We start from the raw sequence: 17,628 nt of genomic DNA on the forward strand, positions 1-17,628 counted from the left end.
CTTAGCGGCTTAGCGGCTATTAACGGCTTAGCGGCTTTAAGAAAAAGGAAACAAACTCGCAAGAACTCGCAAGACGTTTCGTCTTGCAAAGCAAGCCCATAGGGAAATTCATCTTGCGGAACGACTCAAAAAACGGAAAATCCTTTTGTCTAGCGAGTTTTTCATCTTGCGAGGCATTCGTCTTGCGGGGCACCACTGTAATAATAATTTAATTTTTTTACCCCACCCATCTGGCTGGGTTTCCCCAGCCACTCTGGGCGGCTTCCAACAAAGATGAGAAATACATTAAAATTTCACACATTAAAAACCGCCCTGAACAGGGCTGCCTTCAGATGTCTTCTAAATGTCAGGTAGTTGTTTATCTCTTTGACATCTGATGGGAGGGTGTTCCACAGGGCGGGCGCCACTACCGAGAAGGCCCTCTGCCTGGTTCCCTGTAGGTTTGCTTCTCGCAATGAGGGAACCGCCAGAAGACTCTCAGAGCTGGACCTCAGTGTCTGGGCAGAACGATGGGGGTGGAGACGCTCCTTCAGGTATTCTGGACCAAGGCTGTTTAGGGCTTTAAAGGCCAGCACCAACACTTTGAATTGTGCTCGGAAACGTTACACACAGTGTAAGTCTCCTTGAGTCCCCATCAGCGGGAAAAGGCAGTGTATAAATAAGTATAGAATAATAATAATACCTGCGACAGGGGAGTGCTTCTCCGTGAACCAAGCCGTGCGGACGTTGTTCTTGCTGGGGTGCAGGCGACTGGTCTTGAAGACGCCCTGGGCAGGGCAGGCGTAGAGGCGGACAGTCACCAACTTCATGTCTTTCCCTGGGAAAACCCCACGAAGCAGGGTGAGCAAAAGGCAAGCCAGGAGAATCGATAAGGAGAAGGCACCCAGCCCAGACTTTTAAGAACATCTCCCTCCATTGGTGGACTGGACGTCTCCCCTCCTGCTACACTGCTAACTTCATCATTGGTTAAAAGGTAAAGGGACCCCTGACTATTAGGTCCAGTCGTGGCAGACTCTGGGGTTACGGCACTCATCTCGCTTTATTGGCCGAGGGAGCCGGCTTCCAGCTTCCAGGTCATGTTGCTAGCATGACTAAGCCACTTCTGGCAAACCAGAGCAGCCCACAGAAACGCCGTTTACCTTCCCGCCGGAGTGGTACATATTTATCTACTTGCACTTTGACGTGCTTTTGAACTGCTAGTTTGGCAGGAGCAGGGACCAAGCAACGGGAGCTCACCCCGTCATTGCGGGGATTCGAACCGCCAACCTTCTGATCGGCAAGCCCTAGGCTCTGTGGTTTATACCTAAAGGTAAAGGTAAAGGGACCCCTAACCTGTTAGGTCCAGTCGTGGCCGACTCTGGGGTTGCAGCGCTCATCTCGCTTTACTGGCCGAGGGAGCTGGCGTACAGCTTCCGGGTCATGTGGCCAACAGGACTGAGCTGCTTCTGGCGAACCAGAGCAGCACACGGAAACGCCGTTTACCTTCCCGCCGGAGCGGTACCTATTTATCTACTTGCACTTTGACGGGCTTTCGAACTGCTAGGTTGGCAGGAGCAGGGACCGAGCAACGGGAGCTCACCCTGTCGCGGGGATTCAAACTGCCAACCTTCTGATCAGCAAGCCCAAGGCTCTGTGGTTTAACCCACAGCGCCACCCATGTCCCCATCACTGGTTAGCTTTGTGGTTTTATTTCATGATTCCATTATAATCTTGCACTTGTGTAATGTTTTCTGAATTTACGCCTGACCATTCAGATATGGGCAAGCTATGCAAGTAAGAGAGACAGTGTGGAGTAGTGGTTGGAGCATCAAACTAGGACCTATGAGACCTGGGTTTGAAGCCCTGCTTGGCCATGATGCTCACTGCCTCTCAGCCTAGGCCAGGGGTCTGCAACCCGCGGCTCCGGAGCCGCATGTGGCTCTTTTACACCTTTGCCGCGGCTCCGGGGCGGATACTAGCGAGGGGAGGAGGCGCATTGTGCGCCCCGACACTCCCCACTGTGGCGGGTGCTGTACTGGCTGTGACGTCGCATGGGGGCGGGGCGGGCGTTAGTCACACACTGTCCCGACGTCGCCTTCCCGCCCGCTGTCAGATCGCGGCTCCGGAGATATATTTGTTTTAAATGTCGCAATGGTTTTGCGGCTTCCAGTTTTTTTTTTTCTTCGGAAACGGGTCCAAGTGGCTCTTTTTGTCTTAAAGGTTGCAGACCCCTGGCCTAGCCTGCCCCGCAGGGTTGTTGGGAGGATTCAAGGAGGACGGGGAGAACCCTGTACAGTGGTGCCCCGCAAGACGAATGCCTCGCAAGACGAAAAACTCGCTAGACGAAAGGGTTTTTCGTTTTTTGAGGTGCTTCGCAAGACGAATTTCCCTATGGGCTTGCTTTGCAAGACGAAAACGCCTTGCGAGTTCTTGTGAGTTTTTTTCCTTTTTCTTAAAGCCGCTAAGCCGTTAATAGCCGCTAAGCCGCTAATAGCCGTGCTTCGCAAGACGAAAAAACCGCAAGACAAAGAGACTTGCGGAACGGATTAATTTCGTCTTGCAAGGCACCACTATATACCACCTTGAGTTTCTTTGGAGGAAAAGGTGAGCTATAAATGCAACTAAACAAACAAACCAGAATTAACGAATAATAACCTGCCCCTAGTCTTGCAGAACTCACTCACTCTAACCCACTTTAAGATGCAGCCTCGTGCAATCGAAAACTGCACCTGCCTCTTACATTGCAGCATCACACTCCTGCTCAGCCCACCAGAACCCATCACTTATTTTTCTGCCCAAACCTGGTGCTCTATTACAGGGAGACCAAGAAAAAGGAAGGGGGTCTGGCTCAAGGAGCAGGCGGAAAGCCACCCTCACCTTGCGGCTGCAGGAGCACGACCGGCTTCAGGTGGTTGCCGTTGACGTAGGCAAACTTCACGGCCCCGAAGAGCTTCTTCTTGGCCAGGTGCTGAGCCAAGCAAGCCAGGTAGAGAGCCCTCTTGCGGTGGTAGCGCTGGTTTAGGTGGTCCTTGTCCTGGAAGATCTCCTAACAGCAATTAATAATAATAATAAATTTTTATTTATACCCTGCCCTTCCCAGTTTAAAAACCGGGCTCAGGGCGGCTAGCAGCAAAATAAAACACTGATTAAAGTGCGACTTAAAAACAGCATAAAGTACAACATAAAAAGCAGCATCAATATCAATAAAAATCTAAAATTCAGCGGTCATTTTTTTTGGGCCCAGTCAGTAGACATCAAATGATCACCAGGGTTAACTGGCCAAGTTGGTCCTAGTAGGGCCAGCAAGAAGAATTGCCTCATAAGATATATACCTTTACAAAAACGTTTTTTTTTGAAACTTGCCTTCAACAGAAATTATTATTAAAAAATTGTCCAGTAGCACCTTAGAGCAGTGTTTCCCAACCTTGTGCCTCCAGCTGTTTTTGAACTACAACTCCCATCATCCCTGACTAGCAAGACCAGTGGCAAGGGATGATGGGAATTGTAGTCCAAAAACAGCTGGAGGCACAAGGTTGGGAAACACTGCCTTAGAGACCAACTAAGTTTGTTCCGGTTATAAGCTTTTGGTATCTGAAGAAGTGTGCATGCACACAAAAGCTTATACCCAGAACAAACTTAGTTAGTCGCTAAGGTGCTACTGGACAATTTTTTTATTTACAGTGGTGCCCCGCAAGACGAATGCCTCGCAAGACGGAAAACCCGCTAGACAAAAGGGTTTTCCGTTTTTGAGTTGCTTCGCAAGACGATTTTCCCTATGGGCTTGCTTTGCAAGACGAAAACGTCTTGCGAGTCTTGCGATTTTTTTTCCGCTTCCCCCCTCCTTTTTCTAAGCCGCTAAGCCGCTAATAGCCTTTTAGCAGCTAAGCTGCTAAGCCTTTAATAGCCGCTAAGCCGCTAATCCGCTTAGCCGCTAATAGGGTTGCTTCGCAAGATGAAAAAACCACTAGACGGAGAGAATTGCGGAACGGATTCTTTTCGTCTTGCGAGGCACCACTGTATTTCGACTGCGTCAGACCAACACGGCTACCTACCTGAATCTAGAAATTATTATGCCATTGTTGGCGTGCACTACACACACACAAACCACAAAACCTATTGCAAATTTAGGCCCTGTGGAATGAAGACAATGCTGAAGCTAAGCAGGTCGTGGTCTGCCTCTCACTTGTGCCAGTGCCACTAACCTTGGGCATCGTCACTGCCACATCCACATTGACCTCAGGCTTGATGCAGGTGCCCAGCAGGTAACTCCCCACCACTTTCACCTCGGCGGGGGGAAGGAAGCGAAAGTGGCCCTTGACGCAGAAAGGAAGCTGCTGGAGGGGGACCTTCACTCCACTGGGGAGCCAGGACTGATTGGTGATCTAGGAGGAGACAGGGTAGAAGAAAAAGGTTAAAGCACCCCCTGAGTACAGGATGGGACCCGCCAGTGAAAAAGGATCTCAGTGAACGGAGCTAGGAAAAGCCTCTCTTTTTGGCAGCCAGGATCTTAATTGCAAGAAATTGGAAAAGTGACAAAACATCTACGATAAATGAGTGGCAGGTCCAAATGATAGAATATCTACAGATGGTCATGATGACAGGGAGAATTAGATGTTGTCCAAAACAGAAAGAATGTAAAATCTTTAAGGAGTATCTGGAAAAGCGTTACAATAACAAATATCTCCTGGCAGAAATAGAGTGATCCTTGTACAACAACAAATATAATGTTTTTTGATATCTGACGAAAACAAATAAAGAAATACAATAACTTGGAACTGTGTGAAAAAATTGTAGAAACAATAATACAATGAGTCTTATCGGAAGCAAAATAAATGTGTTTGTTTTCTTTTGTTTCCTTTTTCCCCTCCCCCCCCCCTTCTTCCTCTTCACTTTTTTTTGTGTGCCTCCTTTCTTGGTCTTTCTCTTTTTGATATGTTAAGAAGGAGATAAAGAGATAAAAGTGTAATATGAAAACTTCAGTAAGTTAAAAGTGATGCTGTGTAATTTTTCTAGTACTATTTCTATATTGTTAAAATTGGTTAATTGTAATGAATTGATGTAGCAACTACTGTGGTTTTTTCCTTTGTTATTGTTGAATTCTAAATAAAGTATTGTATTTATTTATTTTTTAAAAAAGGAAAAGCCTCTTTTTGCCAGAGACCCTTGGGAAGAAGACACTAACAGTTATGATGTACAATGCTGGGACTAGGGTCCATTTCAGTGGCCACATGATAAAATATGGTTTACTGTGAAGGAAATGAGTTTGCTGCCACAGACACACATGTACGTTTAAGCTCTCCTTCTCCACTGGGGTAGCAGCAAGGAGATTGGAAGCTCCTACTTCTGAGGAGCTACAGTTCCATGTTACATCCATACCCTAAACCACGGCTAATCTTAAGTATGATGTGTTGAAAGAAGCCAGCTTCATGATCTGTGCTCTGAAGTTAGCTTGTTTCAAACAAACCACAGCTAGGATTCATCACAGTTTGTTGGGTTTAAACAAAACTGCTAGGATTGCAGCAAGTGTTTACACCTCAAGCACAAAGGCCACCATCCTAAAGGCACTTATTAGGGAGCGAGACCCATGAAACATAAGGGGGCTTACTTCCGAGTGAACATGCATAAGATTGGGTTGTAAAACTACATGCATCTTGGACATACGTCTCTCTGCGGGGTCTCTGGGACTGTGCTCAGCAAGGCATTGATTTCGCGGAGGAAGGAGTCGATTTTCTGCTTCCTCTTCTCCTTGAGAGTCACCTCTTTTAAAAGCTCCTCAATCTGCACAGGGGAGAAAGGAGAGACGCCACTCACCACATTAGCACTTTAAAAAAATACAACTTCATTGCTATTACTAACAACCTAAAAGTGAGATGATGATGATGATGATGATGATGATGATGATGATTTATTATTTATACCCTACCCATCTGGCTGGTTTCCAACCGGGCATTACATAATACGATATATAAAACAAACAATAACTAACGGTGAGACAAGATGGAATGAAAGAACAGCTTAAGAAGAAATGAGAAGGATGTACAGTAGAACCTCTACTTATGTCCCGCTCTACAGGAACGTGTCCAGAGGAGGGCAACCAAAATGGTCAAAGCCCTGGAAATGATGCCTTATGAGGAACGGCTAAGGGAGCTGGGCATGTTTAGCCTGGAGAAGAGGAGGTTAAGGGGTGATATGATAGCCATGTTCAAATATATAAAAGGATGTCATATAGAGGAGGGAGAAAGGTTGTTTTCTGCTGCTCCAGAGAAGCGGACACGGAGCAATGGATCCAAACTACAAGAAAGAAGATTCCACCTAAACATTAGGAAGAACTTCCTGACAGTAAGAGCTGTTCGACAGTGGAATTTGCTGCCAAGGAGTGTGGTGGAGTCTCCTTCTTTGGAGGTCTTTAAGCAGAGGCTTGACAACCATATGTCAGGAGTGCTCTGATGGTGTTTCCTGCTTGGCAGGGGGTTGGACTCGATGGCCCTTGTGGTCTTTTCCAACTCTATGATTCTATGATTCTACTTTGGCCCGTTACAAGTCGCAACCACAGCAAACGCAGAAGTAAACACCGGGTTTGCTGCGATTTGCGCATGCACTGAAACAACTGTCACCATCTGCACATGCGCAGAAGCAGGCTGCCGCTGAATGCGTCTGCGCACAATGGCGCTTCTACCAGCAACCCGTTTCGCCATAAGGACGGGCCTCTGGAACAGATTGTGGTCGTGAGTAGAGGGTCAACGGTAAAACAGAACAGCAGAAAGAAAGCTTCACAGTAAGACAGCGTAGTTGGAGAACTGAGGGAGAAAGAGGAGTCTGGAAAGCGACTGGAGCCAGTGCTAGGCAAGATCTTAGAAGCACTGAACATGAGAAAGTTAATGATTCTTTGAACACACAGAAAGAATTGGAAAGCCCATAGACTGAAGCAAAATTCTGGGTGCCATGCAGGTGCTTGCAAGTACAAATAATTAGTTACAGGAACCCTTCTCCCACAACACCTGCCCACAAAAGGACTAACCCTGCTAAGTTAGCCTGACCTGCAAGCGCAGAAGGTTGGAGTGAAACAGGCTCTCGGTTTCCTTCAGGCGTGTCAGCTCCTCGTTGGTGGGCGGCTTGTATAGTTCAGCCTTGCAAAGCTTCACCGGTTGCAGGACGCCCTCAGCAGCAAGAGGCCTTTTCTTCCCTCGTGGTCTCCCTTCCTTAGCAAGAGCCTCCCCATCTTTTCTCTCGGAGTCTCCCACGCCTGCTTCTCTCTCTGCATCTTCAGACATCTGCAGAGAGGCCAAAGGAAAACAGATCAGCCTTGAAAGTAACCCCAGTGTCATTTTATTTTAATTTATTTGTGCAAGCCTGCTAAGAAGCTCGTTTGAATAAGCAGGACCTTATTGAATTGAATTGTTTTCATGAATCGCCTTGTCAGAATACTTCCAACTCCCCAACGGATGGGTAAAGAGAAGAGAATGGGTCTGGGGACACCTACTACTATAGCCGTTACTCAAGATAAATGCAATCAGTCCCTGGATAAGAATGTGGAGTGGTTAAGAGCGGTAGTCACATAATCTGGGGAACCGGGTTCCGCTCCTCCACATGCAGCTGCTGGGTGACCTTGGGCCAGTCATACTTCTCTGAAGTCTCTCAGCCCCACTCACCTCACAGAGTGTTTGTTGTGGGGGAGGAAGGGAAAGGAGAATGTTAGCCGCTTTGAGACTCCTTAAAGGGATTGAAAGGCGGGATATCAAATCCAAACTCTTCTTCTTCTTCTTCTTATGGGCAGGGCCAGATTTAGGTTTGACGAGGCCCTCAGCTCCTGAAGGTAATGGGGCCCTTTATATGTCCAGCTGCCCTTTGTCAACAACAAATTGTTGCTGTTTTATTTGTTGAATAGATGCTATATGGTAATTTATGGACCTAACAGGTAGCTAAAGCCATTTGCACATAACAAAATACGTATTTCATCAAAGTAATTAATATAGAAATGAGCAAACCAGTGATATTTTAGGGAGCAGGCTAGCAGGCAGGGCCCATTACTTACATCACAGGAGGCTACACAACACAAAAACACTGTTGCTGTATGTAGGTTTTATTTTATTTGTTTTTATCTTATATTCTGGAAACGTACATCCAGGTTTTTTCCCTTTAAATTTTTTTGGGGGCCCCCAAGAGAGTGGGGCTCAAACTATAGCTTGTTTAGCTTATACAGTGGTACCTTGGGTTAAGTACTTAATTCGTTCCGGAGGTCCGTTCTTAACCTGAAACTGTTCTTAACCTGAAGCACTTTAGCTCATGGGGCCTCCTGCTGCCACCGCACCTCCGAAGCACGATTTCTGTTCTCATCCTGAAGCAAAGTTCTTAACCCGAGGTACTATTTCTGGGTTAGCGGAGTCTGTAACCTGAAGTGTCTGTAACCTGAAGCGTATGTAACCCGAGGTACCACTGTACGTAAATCCGGCACTGCTTATGGGACTACTTTCACACTCTCTACAACGAAAAAGTTACATTGAACCCCAATGCTATATAACTGGGCATTTTTGTAATATTTTTGTTCATCTTGTCTGTTGTTGTTTCAGTTTTCTGTAAACCCCTTAGAGATATGTTTTAATATGTTGTTGTTGTTTAATCGTTTAGTCGTGTCCGACACTTCGTGACCCCATGGACCAGAGCACGCCATGTTTTAATATAATAAGCAATATAAAAACTAAATCGACATCATTTTTTTCTCCTCTCTCTCTTTAATACCATCGAAGTAAACCAAGGACGGGATATCTTATTTTTTTATCCGACTTCTTCACTTAGATTGCTGTCTAAGTTCCGTTATTCAGTTACTTAATTTATTTTATTGATCAGTTTTGCACTTCGCCCTTCACGCGGAGATCACAGGGCGGCTCATAACACAAAATGTTCTTGCTTCCCATTCTACAGCTTTAGGATCTCCCTCAGGATCACGCGCAACCCCCCATTACACGGCACCCACCTTCTGCTTGGTCCCTCCTGCATTCCACGTGGGTGGAACTAAGCAAAGCCACGCGGAATCCGGAGCAGCCTCCGCTCACTTCCGGGTGGCTCCTGATTGGACGAAACAGCCCAAACGCAGGAGAGAGGGGAAAAAAGAAGAAACCCCATCCAATTGGAACAAAGCGGGCCGCGAGGCCACGCCCACGGTCGACGCGCACGCGCCTAGCGCCTTCCGAACAGCGGTCTCTATCGACGGAACGGAGAGATAAGAAAAGATGAAGAGGAGCCCATCTCGCTGATTGCGGGGGGAATCCCGGGTACGCATAGGAGATCCTTCCCCACCGCAAAGAACACAAATCAGTAGCAAAAATTCTGCTTTTAGTATTGCTGTGATTGGGTCGCACGAGGCGTCGGCAGGGTCTGCCCAGGTTCAGAAGACCCTAAAAGGAGCGATTATTGCTGTTGCTATTATTATTGTTAAAAATAATCTTAATCTTAAAAAGCAGGGACATCACCTTGCCAACAAAGGTCCATATAGTTAGAGTTATGGTTTTCCCTGTTGTCTTTGTCCATGGAGTTTTCTTGGCAGGGATACTGGAGTGGCTTGCCGGTTCCTCCTTCAGGTGGATCACGTTTGGTCAAAACTCTCCACTATGACCTGTCCATCTTGGGTGGCCCTGCTTGGCATAGCTCATAGCTTCTCTGAGTTATTCAAGCCCCTTCAACACGGCAAGGCAGTGATCCATGAAGGGGATCACTAACCTAGACAGCATCTTAAAAAGCAGAGACATCACCTTGCCAACAAAGGTCCGCATAGTTAAAGCTTTGGTTTTCCCAGTAGTGATTTATGGAAGTGAGAGCTGGACCGTAAAGAAGGCTGATCGCCGAAGAATGGATGCTTTTGAATTGTGGTGCTGGAGGAGACTCTTGAGAGTCCCATGGACTGCGAGAAGATCAAACCTATCCATTCTGAAGGAAATCAGCCCTGAGTGGTCACTGGAAGGACAGATCCTGAAGCTGAGACTCCAATACTTTGGCCACCTCATGAGAAGACTCCCTGGAAAAGACCCTGATGTTGGGAAAGATGGAGGGCACAAGGAGAAGGGGACTGTTAAATAGTGGGTAGACATAGCAGACGATGCAGCGATTTCTCCAAAGCAGCTCTTTATTTGTAAGCTGGAACAGAACTGAACAGCATAGAGCTCAGCCGGCCTGCTTTTATAGGCAGCCGGCTGTCAACATTGTAGCAACAACAACCCAGGTTTTCCCACCTAAAGTAACTGACGTGGACCAGAGTGAAAACTATATACACAATACTCCTGGTGGTTAGGGTGAAAACTTCAATACATAACACCCCTACCCACTGAGATAAGGCATTAGTTACAATCATAGTGGTTCCATTATATACAGCAATACCCTTATTGGTTTCAGTAAGGCACATAAGCATATTAATTGACCCTATTCACCATACAGCTTTACATGTGCAGTTCGTCCAGTGAACATAGTCTTTAAAATATGCTGGCAGCAGTGTAGTTGTTAATTGACTCCCCCTCTGCCTGGTTCTGGTGGTAGAACGCATGGCGGGCAGCAATCTTGGGCAGCTTTGGCGCATAGTGGTTGCAGAGCTTCTCTTGAATCGTGTCCCATGGCTCTGACTGGACTGCTAGAGGCGCAACCAATGCTCGGGCCATCGCGAACACTTCGGGGCCACAAAGGCTGAGGAAGAGGCACCGCTTCTGCTCTACAGACCCTCTTGTCAGCTCATTTGCTTGGAGGTAGCAGTCGAACAAAGTGAGGTAGGAGTCCCAAGATTCAGAGGCTGGGGCAAATGGCAGTAGAGGCACGATTGAAGCCATGGTTCCGATGCCGATGTGGGGCGATGGTTGGAACACAGTGCTCTAGCCAGAAAAGTCAGCTCTGAATTGGTTCTGCTCCGTGATTTCGCTCAGTGTTTCAGCTCCGTGATTCAGCTCATCTCAGAGGGTGGCTGCGTCTGGCTGTGCTCTGATGTCAATCAATCCCATCCTCGTCGCCAGTGTTAAACAGTGGGTAGACATAGCAGACGACACAGCAATTTCTCCAAAGCAGCTCTTTATTTGTAAGCTGGAACAGAACTGAACAGCAAACAGCTCAGCCGGCCTGCTTTTATAGGCAGCCGGCTGTCAACATTGTAGCAACAACAACCCAGGGTTTCCCAGCTAAAGTAACTGACGTGGACCTGAGTGAAAACTATATACAGTGGTGCCTCGCAAGACGAAATTAATTCGTTCCGCAAGTCTCTTCGTCTTGCGAGTTTTTCGTCTTGCGATGCACGGTTTCCCATAGGAATGCATTGAAAATCAATTAATGCGTTCCTAGGGAAACCGCCTTCAGACCAGGTCCGGGGACAGTCTGTCCCCCGACCTCTTCTGAAGGCTGGGGGGGGGGACGACAAGGGCTTTTCTTCCCACCCCCAGCATTTTAAAAAACCCCGGGACAGCGGAGGACTTCTCCGCTGTCCGGGGCAATCTTAAAATGCTGGCGGGCGGCATTTTAAAATCGCCCGGGACAGCGGAGGACTTCTCCGCTGTCCGGGGCGATTTAAAAGCCCCTGGGAAGGCAGGCAGGGGGGACAAAGATTTTCGCCCCCCGCCCGCCTTCAGAAGAGGTCCTGGACCTCTTCTGAAGGCGGGCGGGAGCGAAAGTCTTTGCTCCCCCCTGCCTGCCTTCCCGGGAGAGCGGAGAAAGGCAGCGCGTTTCTCCGCTGTCCTGGACAGCTTTTGAAGGCAGGCGGGGGGGGGGGAGCAAAGATTTTCGCCCCCCGCCCGCCTTCAGAAGAGGTCCTTGACCTCTTCTGAAGGCGGGCGGGGGCGAAAGTCTTTGCTCCCCCCTGCCTGCCTTCCCGGGAGAGCGGAGAAAGGCAGCGCGTTTCTCCGCTGTCCCGGATGGCTTTTGAAGGCAGGCAGGGGGGAGCAAAGACTTTCACCCCCCGCCCGCCTTCAGAAGAGGTCCTGGACCTCTTCTGAAGGCGGGCGGGGGGCGAAAGTCTTTGCTTCTCCCCCCCCCTTCAAAAGCTGTCCTGGACAGGCTTCGCGGACCTCTCCGCAAGCAGCGGGAGCGCTCCCGCAGCTTGCGGAGAGTTGCCAGCATGCCGAAGCCTGCGCGCGCTGAGATCAGCGCGCCCAGGCTTCGCGGCCCCGCCGCCCGGCATCGGAGCTTCGTTCCGATGCCGGGCGGCGGGAGGAGGCGTTCCCGCCCCGCCGCCCGGCATCGGAGCTTCGTTCCGATGCCGGGCGGCGGGAGAAGGGGTTGCCGCCCGCCGCCCGGCATCGGAGCTTGGTTCCGATGCCGGGCGGCGGGAGGAGGCGTCCCCGCCCCCCCCCCGCCCGGCATCGGAGCTTGGTTCCGATGCCGGGCGGCGGGAGGAGGCTTCCCGCCCCCCCCCCCCGCCCGGCATCGGAGCTTGGTTCCGATGCCGGGCGGCGGGAGGAGGCGTCCCCGCCCCGCCGCCCGGCATCGGAGCTTGGTTCCGAAGCCGGGTGGCGGGAGGAGGTCCGAGGACAGAGGGGAAGACGCGCTGCGCTTCCCCGCTGTCCCGGAGATTTCCCTATGGGCTTTCGTCTTGCGAAGCAAGCCCATAGGGAAATTCGTTTTGCGAAGCGCCTCCAAAACGGAAAACCCTTTCGTCTAGCGGGTTTTCCGTCTTGCGAGGCGTTCGTCTTGCGGGGTACCACTGTACACGATACTCCTGGTGGCCAGGGTGAGAACTTCAATACATAACAGGGACAGAGGATGAGATGACTGGACAATGTTCTCAAAGCTACCAGCATGAGTTTGACCAAACTGCAGGAGGCAGTGGAAGATAGGAGTGCCTGGCGTGCTCTGGTCCAGGGGGTCACGGAGAGCCGGACACGACTAAACGACTAAACAACAACAACAATTATTATTGTTGTTTTTTAATTATTATTATTATTGTTATTACTATTATTATTTGTAAGAAGTTCTTGTAGCAGAGGCGCTGGGCTGCTCTGATGCTTTCCCTTCTCCCTCCGCTGCCGAAAGTGTCTCAACCAGAAATAGGATGTTACTTTACTTCCCAAATTGTATCCGTTCCGTTTTGCAGCAAATAAGAAGAGGGAGCGGCACATGTGATCCCGGTTTAAATCCGTGCAATAGTCTTTCATAACAAGCAAAATAATTGGCAGACTGGAGGTCGTTCTGGAGGTCTGTACTTAACCTGAAACTGTCCTTAACCTGAAGCACCACTTTAGCTAATGGGGCCTCCTGCTGCTGCCGCGCCGCCGGAGCACGATTTCTGTTCTCATCCTGAAGCAAAGTTCTTAACCTGAGGTACTATTTCTGGGTTAGCAGACTCTGTAACCTGAAGCGTATGTAACCCAAGGTACCAATGTAACACAGTATACAAAGAACATAAGAACATAACAAGAGGCGATCAATTAATTAAAATACATCTTAAATTTAAGGTAAAGGGACCCCTGACCATTAGGTCCAGTCGTGGCCGACTCAGGGGTTGCGGCGCTCATCTCACTTTATTAGCTAAGGGAGCCGGCGTACAGCTTCCAGGTCATGTGGCCAGCAGCGCACAGAAACGCCGTTTACCTTCCTGCCGGAGCGGTACCTATTTATCTACTTGCACTTTGACGTGCTTTCGAACTGCTAGGTGGGCAGGAGCTGGGACCAAACAACAGGAGCTCACCCCGTCGCGGGGATTCGAACCATCGACCTTCTGATCGGCAAGTCCTAGGCTCTGTGGTTTAACCCACAGCATGGCAGTCCACGGGTAAAATTGAGAGTGGTTAATATTATCCAGGGCCAGCTGTTACCACTGGTCTTATAAAGGACCTGTGAGCGGGCTAGGAGGCCTCTTTAATGCTTGTTCTTATACATAAAGAAAAGAATCAGACTTCAGAGGAGAGAGCTTGACACTGTTTGGAAAGCCTAGAGATTGAGCTGTCAAAGCGTTTGGCACCTGCTTGCCCTCAGGCTCAGACACTCGGGTTGCAAACGTGATCCGTGCAGGAGGCATATTCGCAACCCGCAGCGCTGCGCATGCGCAGGTCACAATTCGGCGCTTATGCGCAAAGCGCAAGTTAGCGCTTCTGCGCATGCATGAGTGCCGAAACCCGGAAGTAACCCTTTCCAGTACTTCCGGGTTTGGCATGGTGCGCAACCTGAAAACGCACCACCTGAAGTGTCTGTAATCTGAGGTATGACTGTACTAGGAACCTGACGGGAACGAGGTAACCTCTCTGGCCGGGAAGGATGGAGGACTAGAAACATGGGGCAATCTTAAAGTGAATTGCGGGTGGAAGGTAGGAGGCACCTTGAGGCTGGCATCTGCCTCAAAAGACAAAGGAGTGCGCCTCTGGGATGGAGTCAAACCGCTGTGTTAGCAGCACCAAAGGGAACTCCCTGAGGCGCAAGTCTGGGCAGTGTGCGTGGAGGTCCTGGTCTGCCCAGACCACAAGATCCCCCCCTCCTTTGTGAACCAAAGGAAAGCAGAGCAAGACGTTTGGCACCAGAGCAGTGACTACATTATTACATGAGCACTGTTCCACGAAATTTGATATTTTCATTTATATACATTCATTCGAAGTAAGATGGGTTTATGAAGCATTCTATATCCACCCACCACGCTGATGAAGAATTCTACGAAACAGTAGTCAATATCCGGAATTACTGTTTTGTGTTGGACATCATTGTTGAATACACAAAGCTTTACAGAGCTTTTACAAAGTTTGGTACCTTGCTTCATTTAAAGATTTTCAGAGACTTTGAGAGAAAATATTTCATTTTGAACTTGTTGTGATTTGAAGGAATTCTATAAAGATTGTCTATTATGTATGTATATGGTCATCGTGTTGCCTAGACATTGTTGGCTGCAGGAGCTGCCAGAAGGAGGCGCACATAGTGCCATCCCACTGCCTTGGGGACTCCACTCTGGATTTGCGTAGGGTTTACTTCTTAGCCTTTTCTTCTCCGGAAGCTATCCCACAAGGCAGCAGAGATTTAGGATAAAAGTTTTCCTTCTGCTAGAAGTTTACCTCCTTCCCAGGTTTACAAGCCCCATCTGCCCCTTACTTCCCTCTACAGCACATTATGAATCCGCCATTTTTGACCGTTGGACAAGTCCTTTGGAGCCTGTCTTCTCATGCAGGGGAAGTCCCTACCTCATGGATGGTTTGAGACCCATCAGCTACCTGATGGGAGTAGGAGGCACAACCAGCACAAAAACAACACCACAATCACACAATAAACACTCATTGGGAGGCACATTGGGAAGAATGTGCTCAAGGATCTGTGGTTGCACAGAGGGGAGAAATGACGTTTGAAGAAGAGGATTGATGGACAAACATGTTTAAAATCACTGTCAGAATCCAAGGAGGGCTGTTGTGAGAGGAGGACGTATGTGTGGAGTGTGATAAGAATTCTGAGGTCTTAGATATATGTTCATAAGTGTACCAACCAAGCACGTACATGGATCAGCACAGGAAGACCGACCTGAAACCATTTTGATTCCCAAACTGACCAAATGTTTTCCCTGCAAGGGGGGGGGGGTCAGGGAGCCTTCCCATTGTCTCAGGAATTGAATAATCAGCATTGTAACAGGTGACAGACTATCAGGAAAGGCAATCAGATAACCTGGCAAACAGGAAAAGCAACATTCAAATTTCTGTTTTAGACCGCCTTTTCTGTGATGTATGTATGATGTTTCTGGGGGTGGTCTTGATGTACAGGGTGGCAATTTCAAAAGTCTATATAAGGCCTTGCACGCCATTGTTCTGGGTTCCTCCTCCCTCCTGCGTGTGGTGAGTGAGGACCCTGTTGCAACAGATCAATAAAGATCAGGCTTACTAGCTGCTTTGCTTGTCAATATTCTCTGGTTGGCCTCTGTTATTTTCTCCTACTAAAAGGGAACCCACGTAAGGACTCTATATGGGCTCTTGGAAACCCCATAAGGGAAAAGGGCAGATTTTTTTTACAACAGGAGATTGAAGCTAAGGATACTTCTGAAGCTGGGAAGGGGCAATGATTGACCCCCATGCTGGGCACTGATCTGCAGGGCAGGAAGATGAGCTCCTCAAGAAAAAGAGGCAATCAGCAAAAGACCTTCGGCTGTTCGGCTTCAGCCAAGGGCCCTTGAGGCGACATGAACAAGGCTTCTGTGTTCTGATAAGGGAGCAGCTGTAAGCTCTTGAGATGAGCTCTGCCCCAAGGCCACAAGACAAAGGACGCAAAGATGGGAGGGAAAGAAGAAATCACAAGCTCTTTTATTCGCAAGTGAAATATGGGGCTCTCGCCAGAAGTGGCTTACTGTTCTTCAAAGTGCTTGGTCTCATGTCAATTATTACATGAGTTATGTAAGTTATAACTTGCATTCAGAACTGCCTGTAGGCTTAATGAACCAGTACATCCAATACAATGCTGCACAGCTCTGCGTCTCTCTGAAATTGTTCCGTCCAATTAACTGGCTTTAATATGGTGGCTACATTCCAAATCCCTTTCTCTGGCTATCTCAACTGCTGACCACTTAATATCATTGGGCCCAGCACTTAAGTTTTCTTTCAGACGCCTAACAAATTATTGTTGGGTGTCCCAGGTTTCACTGAACGGTGAGTTCTGGGGGTAGAACTAGAAACGACAAGAAATATAATCAAATTATTGGGTAAATAAAAATGGCTTGGAGTGGTGCTGGAAAGACTGCAATATGGGTGCTGGGTGAGACTTCTTTTGTGGGGGGTCAATTCCATAATTTGGGTGTCACCACTAGGGGTGAAAGGATCTATCAATTTCGGCACGCTCAGCTTTTCATTATTCCAATCTTACATTCAGCTCTCCAGATTAATGCTTGACATTTTAATGCAAATTGGTTTGTGTATTTATCATAATAGAATGCATTTTTTAACATAAAAAAATCTGTTAATATCTTTATCCTTTGTAAACCTTGTTTGGAGAACTGCACTGCAAAATTTGAATAAGTGCAAATTTGGATGGCTTGGTGTTCTTTGGTTCTCATATTGTTTCAGAAAGTGCAAATTTGATGGGTTTAAATGTGAACTGAATATAATTTCTTTCCCATTGCTAGCCACTGCTATTGAGAAGGCCATCTCCTTTATGTCTGTACTGCATACCTCTTATAAAGGGGGCACCTGAATTTGGTCTGGAATGTTCAGGTAGTTGCAAAATGATGCTGCACAGTTGCATTTTGGAGCAAAGTTCTGATGACATGGTACACTTCTCCTGAAATTGGATTTTCACTACTGGGGTATAAACTCTATATTTGTTGTTGTTGTTTAGTCGTTTAGTCGTGTCCGACTCTTCGTGACCCCATGGACCAGAGCACGCCAGGCACCTCTGTCCTCCACTACCTCCCGCAGTTTGGTCAAACTCATGCTGGTAACTTTGAAAACACTATCCAACCATCTCGTCCTCTGTCGCCCCCTTCTCCTTGTGCCCTCCATCTTTCCCAGCATCAGTGTCTTCTCCAGGGAGTCTTCTTTTCTCATGAGGTGGCCAAAGTACTGGAGCCTCAGCTTCACGATCTGTCCTTCCCGTGAGCACTCAGGGCTGATTTCCTTCAGAATGGAGAGGTTGGATCTTCTTGCAGTCCATGGGACTCTCAAGAGTCTCCTCCAGCACTGTAATTCAAAAGCATCAATTCTTCGGCGATCAGCCTTCTTTATGGTCCAGCTCTCA

At 48.2% G+C, this 17,628-nt stretch overlaps 1 protein-coding gene across 1 annotated transcript in view; it reads right to left on the bottom strand.

The window, feature by feature from the left end:
• The window catches only part of NOL6 (nucleolar protein 6), a 62,589-nt gene extending 53,532 nt beyond the window's left edge, over nt 1–9,057 (bottom strand). Inside the window, exons 1-6 of the mRNA XM_077936560.1 lie at nt 8,951–9,057; nt 7,017–7,250; nt 5,641–5,757; nt 4,182–4,361; nt 2,857–3,025; nt 683–817 (exon numbers count right to left, since the gene is read on the bottom strand). Coding sequence (XP_077792686.1) covers nt 683–817; nt 2,857–3,025; nt 4,182–4,361; nt 5,641–5,757; nt 7,017–7,250 — 835 coding nt within the window. The 5' untranslated portion in view covers nt 8,951–9,057. The remainder of the gene's footprint in view (nt 1–682; nt 818–2,856; nt 3,026–4,181; nt 4,362–5,640; nt 5,758–7,016; nt 7,251–8,950) is intronic.
• Nucleotides 9,058–17,628: the final 8,571 nt, after the last annotated feature.

Source organism: Podarcis muralis, chromosome 11, assembly GCF_964188315.1.
Source record: "Podarcis muralis chromosome 11, rPodMur119.hap1.1, whole genome shotgun sequence".
NCBI classification, from domain to species: domain Eukaryota; kingdom Metazoa; phylum Chordata; class Lepidosauria; order Squamata; family Lacertidae; genus Podarcis; species Podarcis muralis.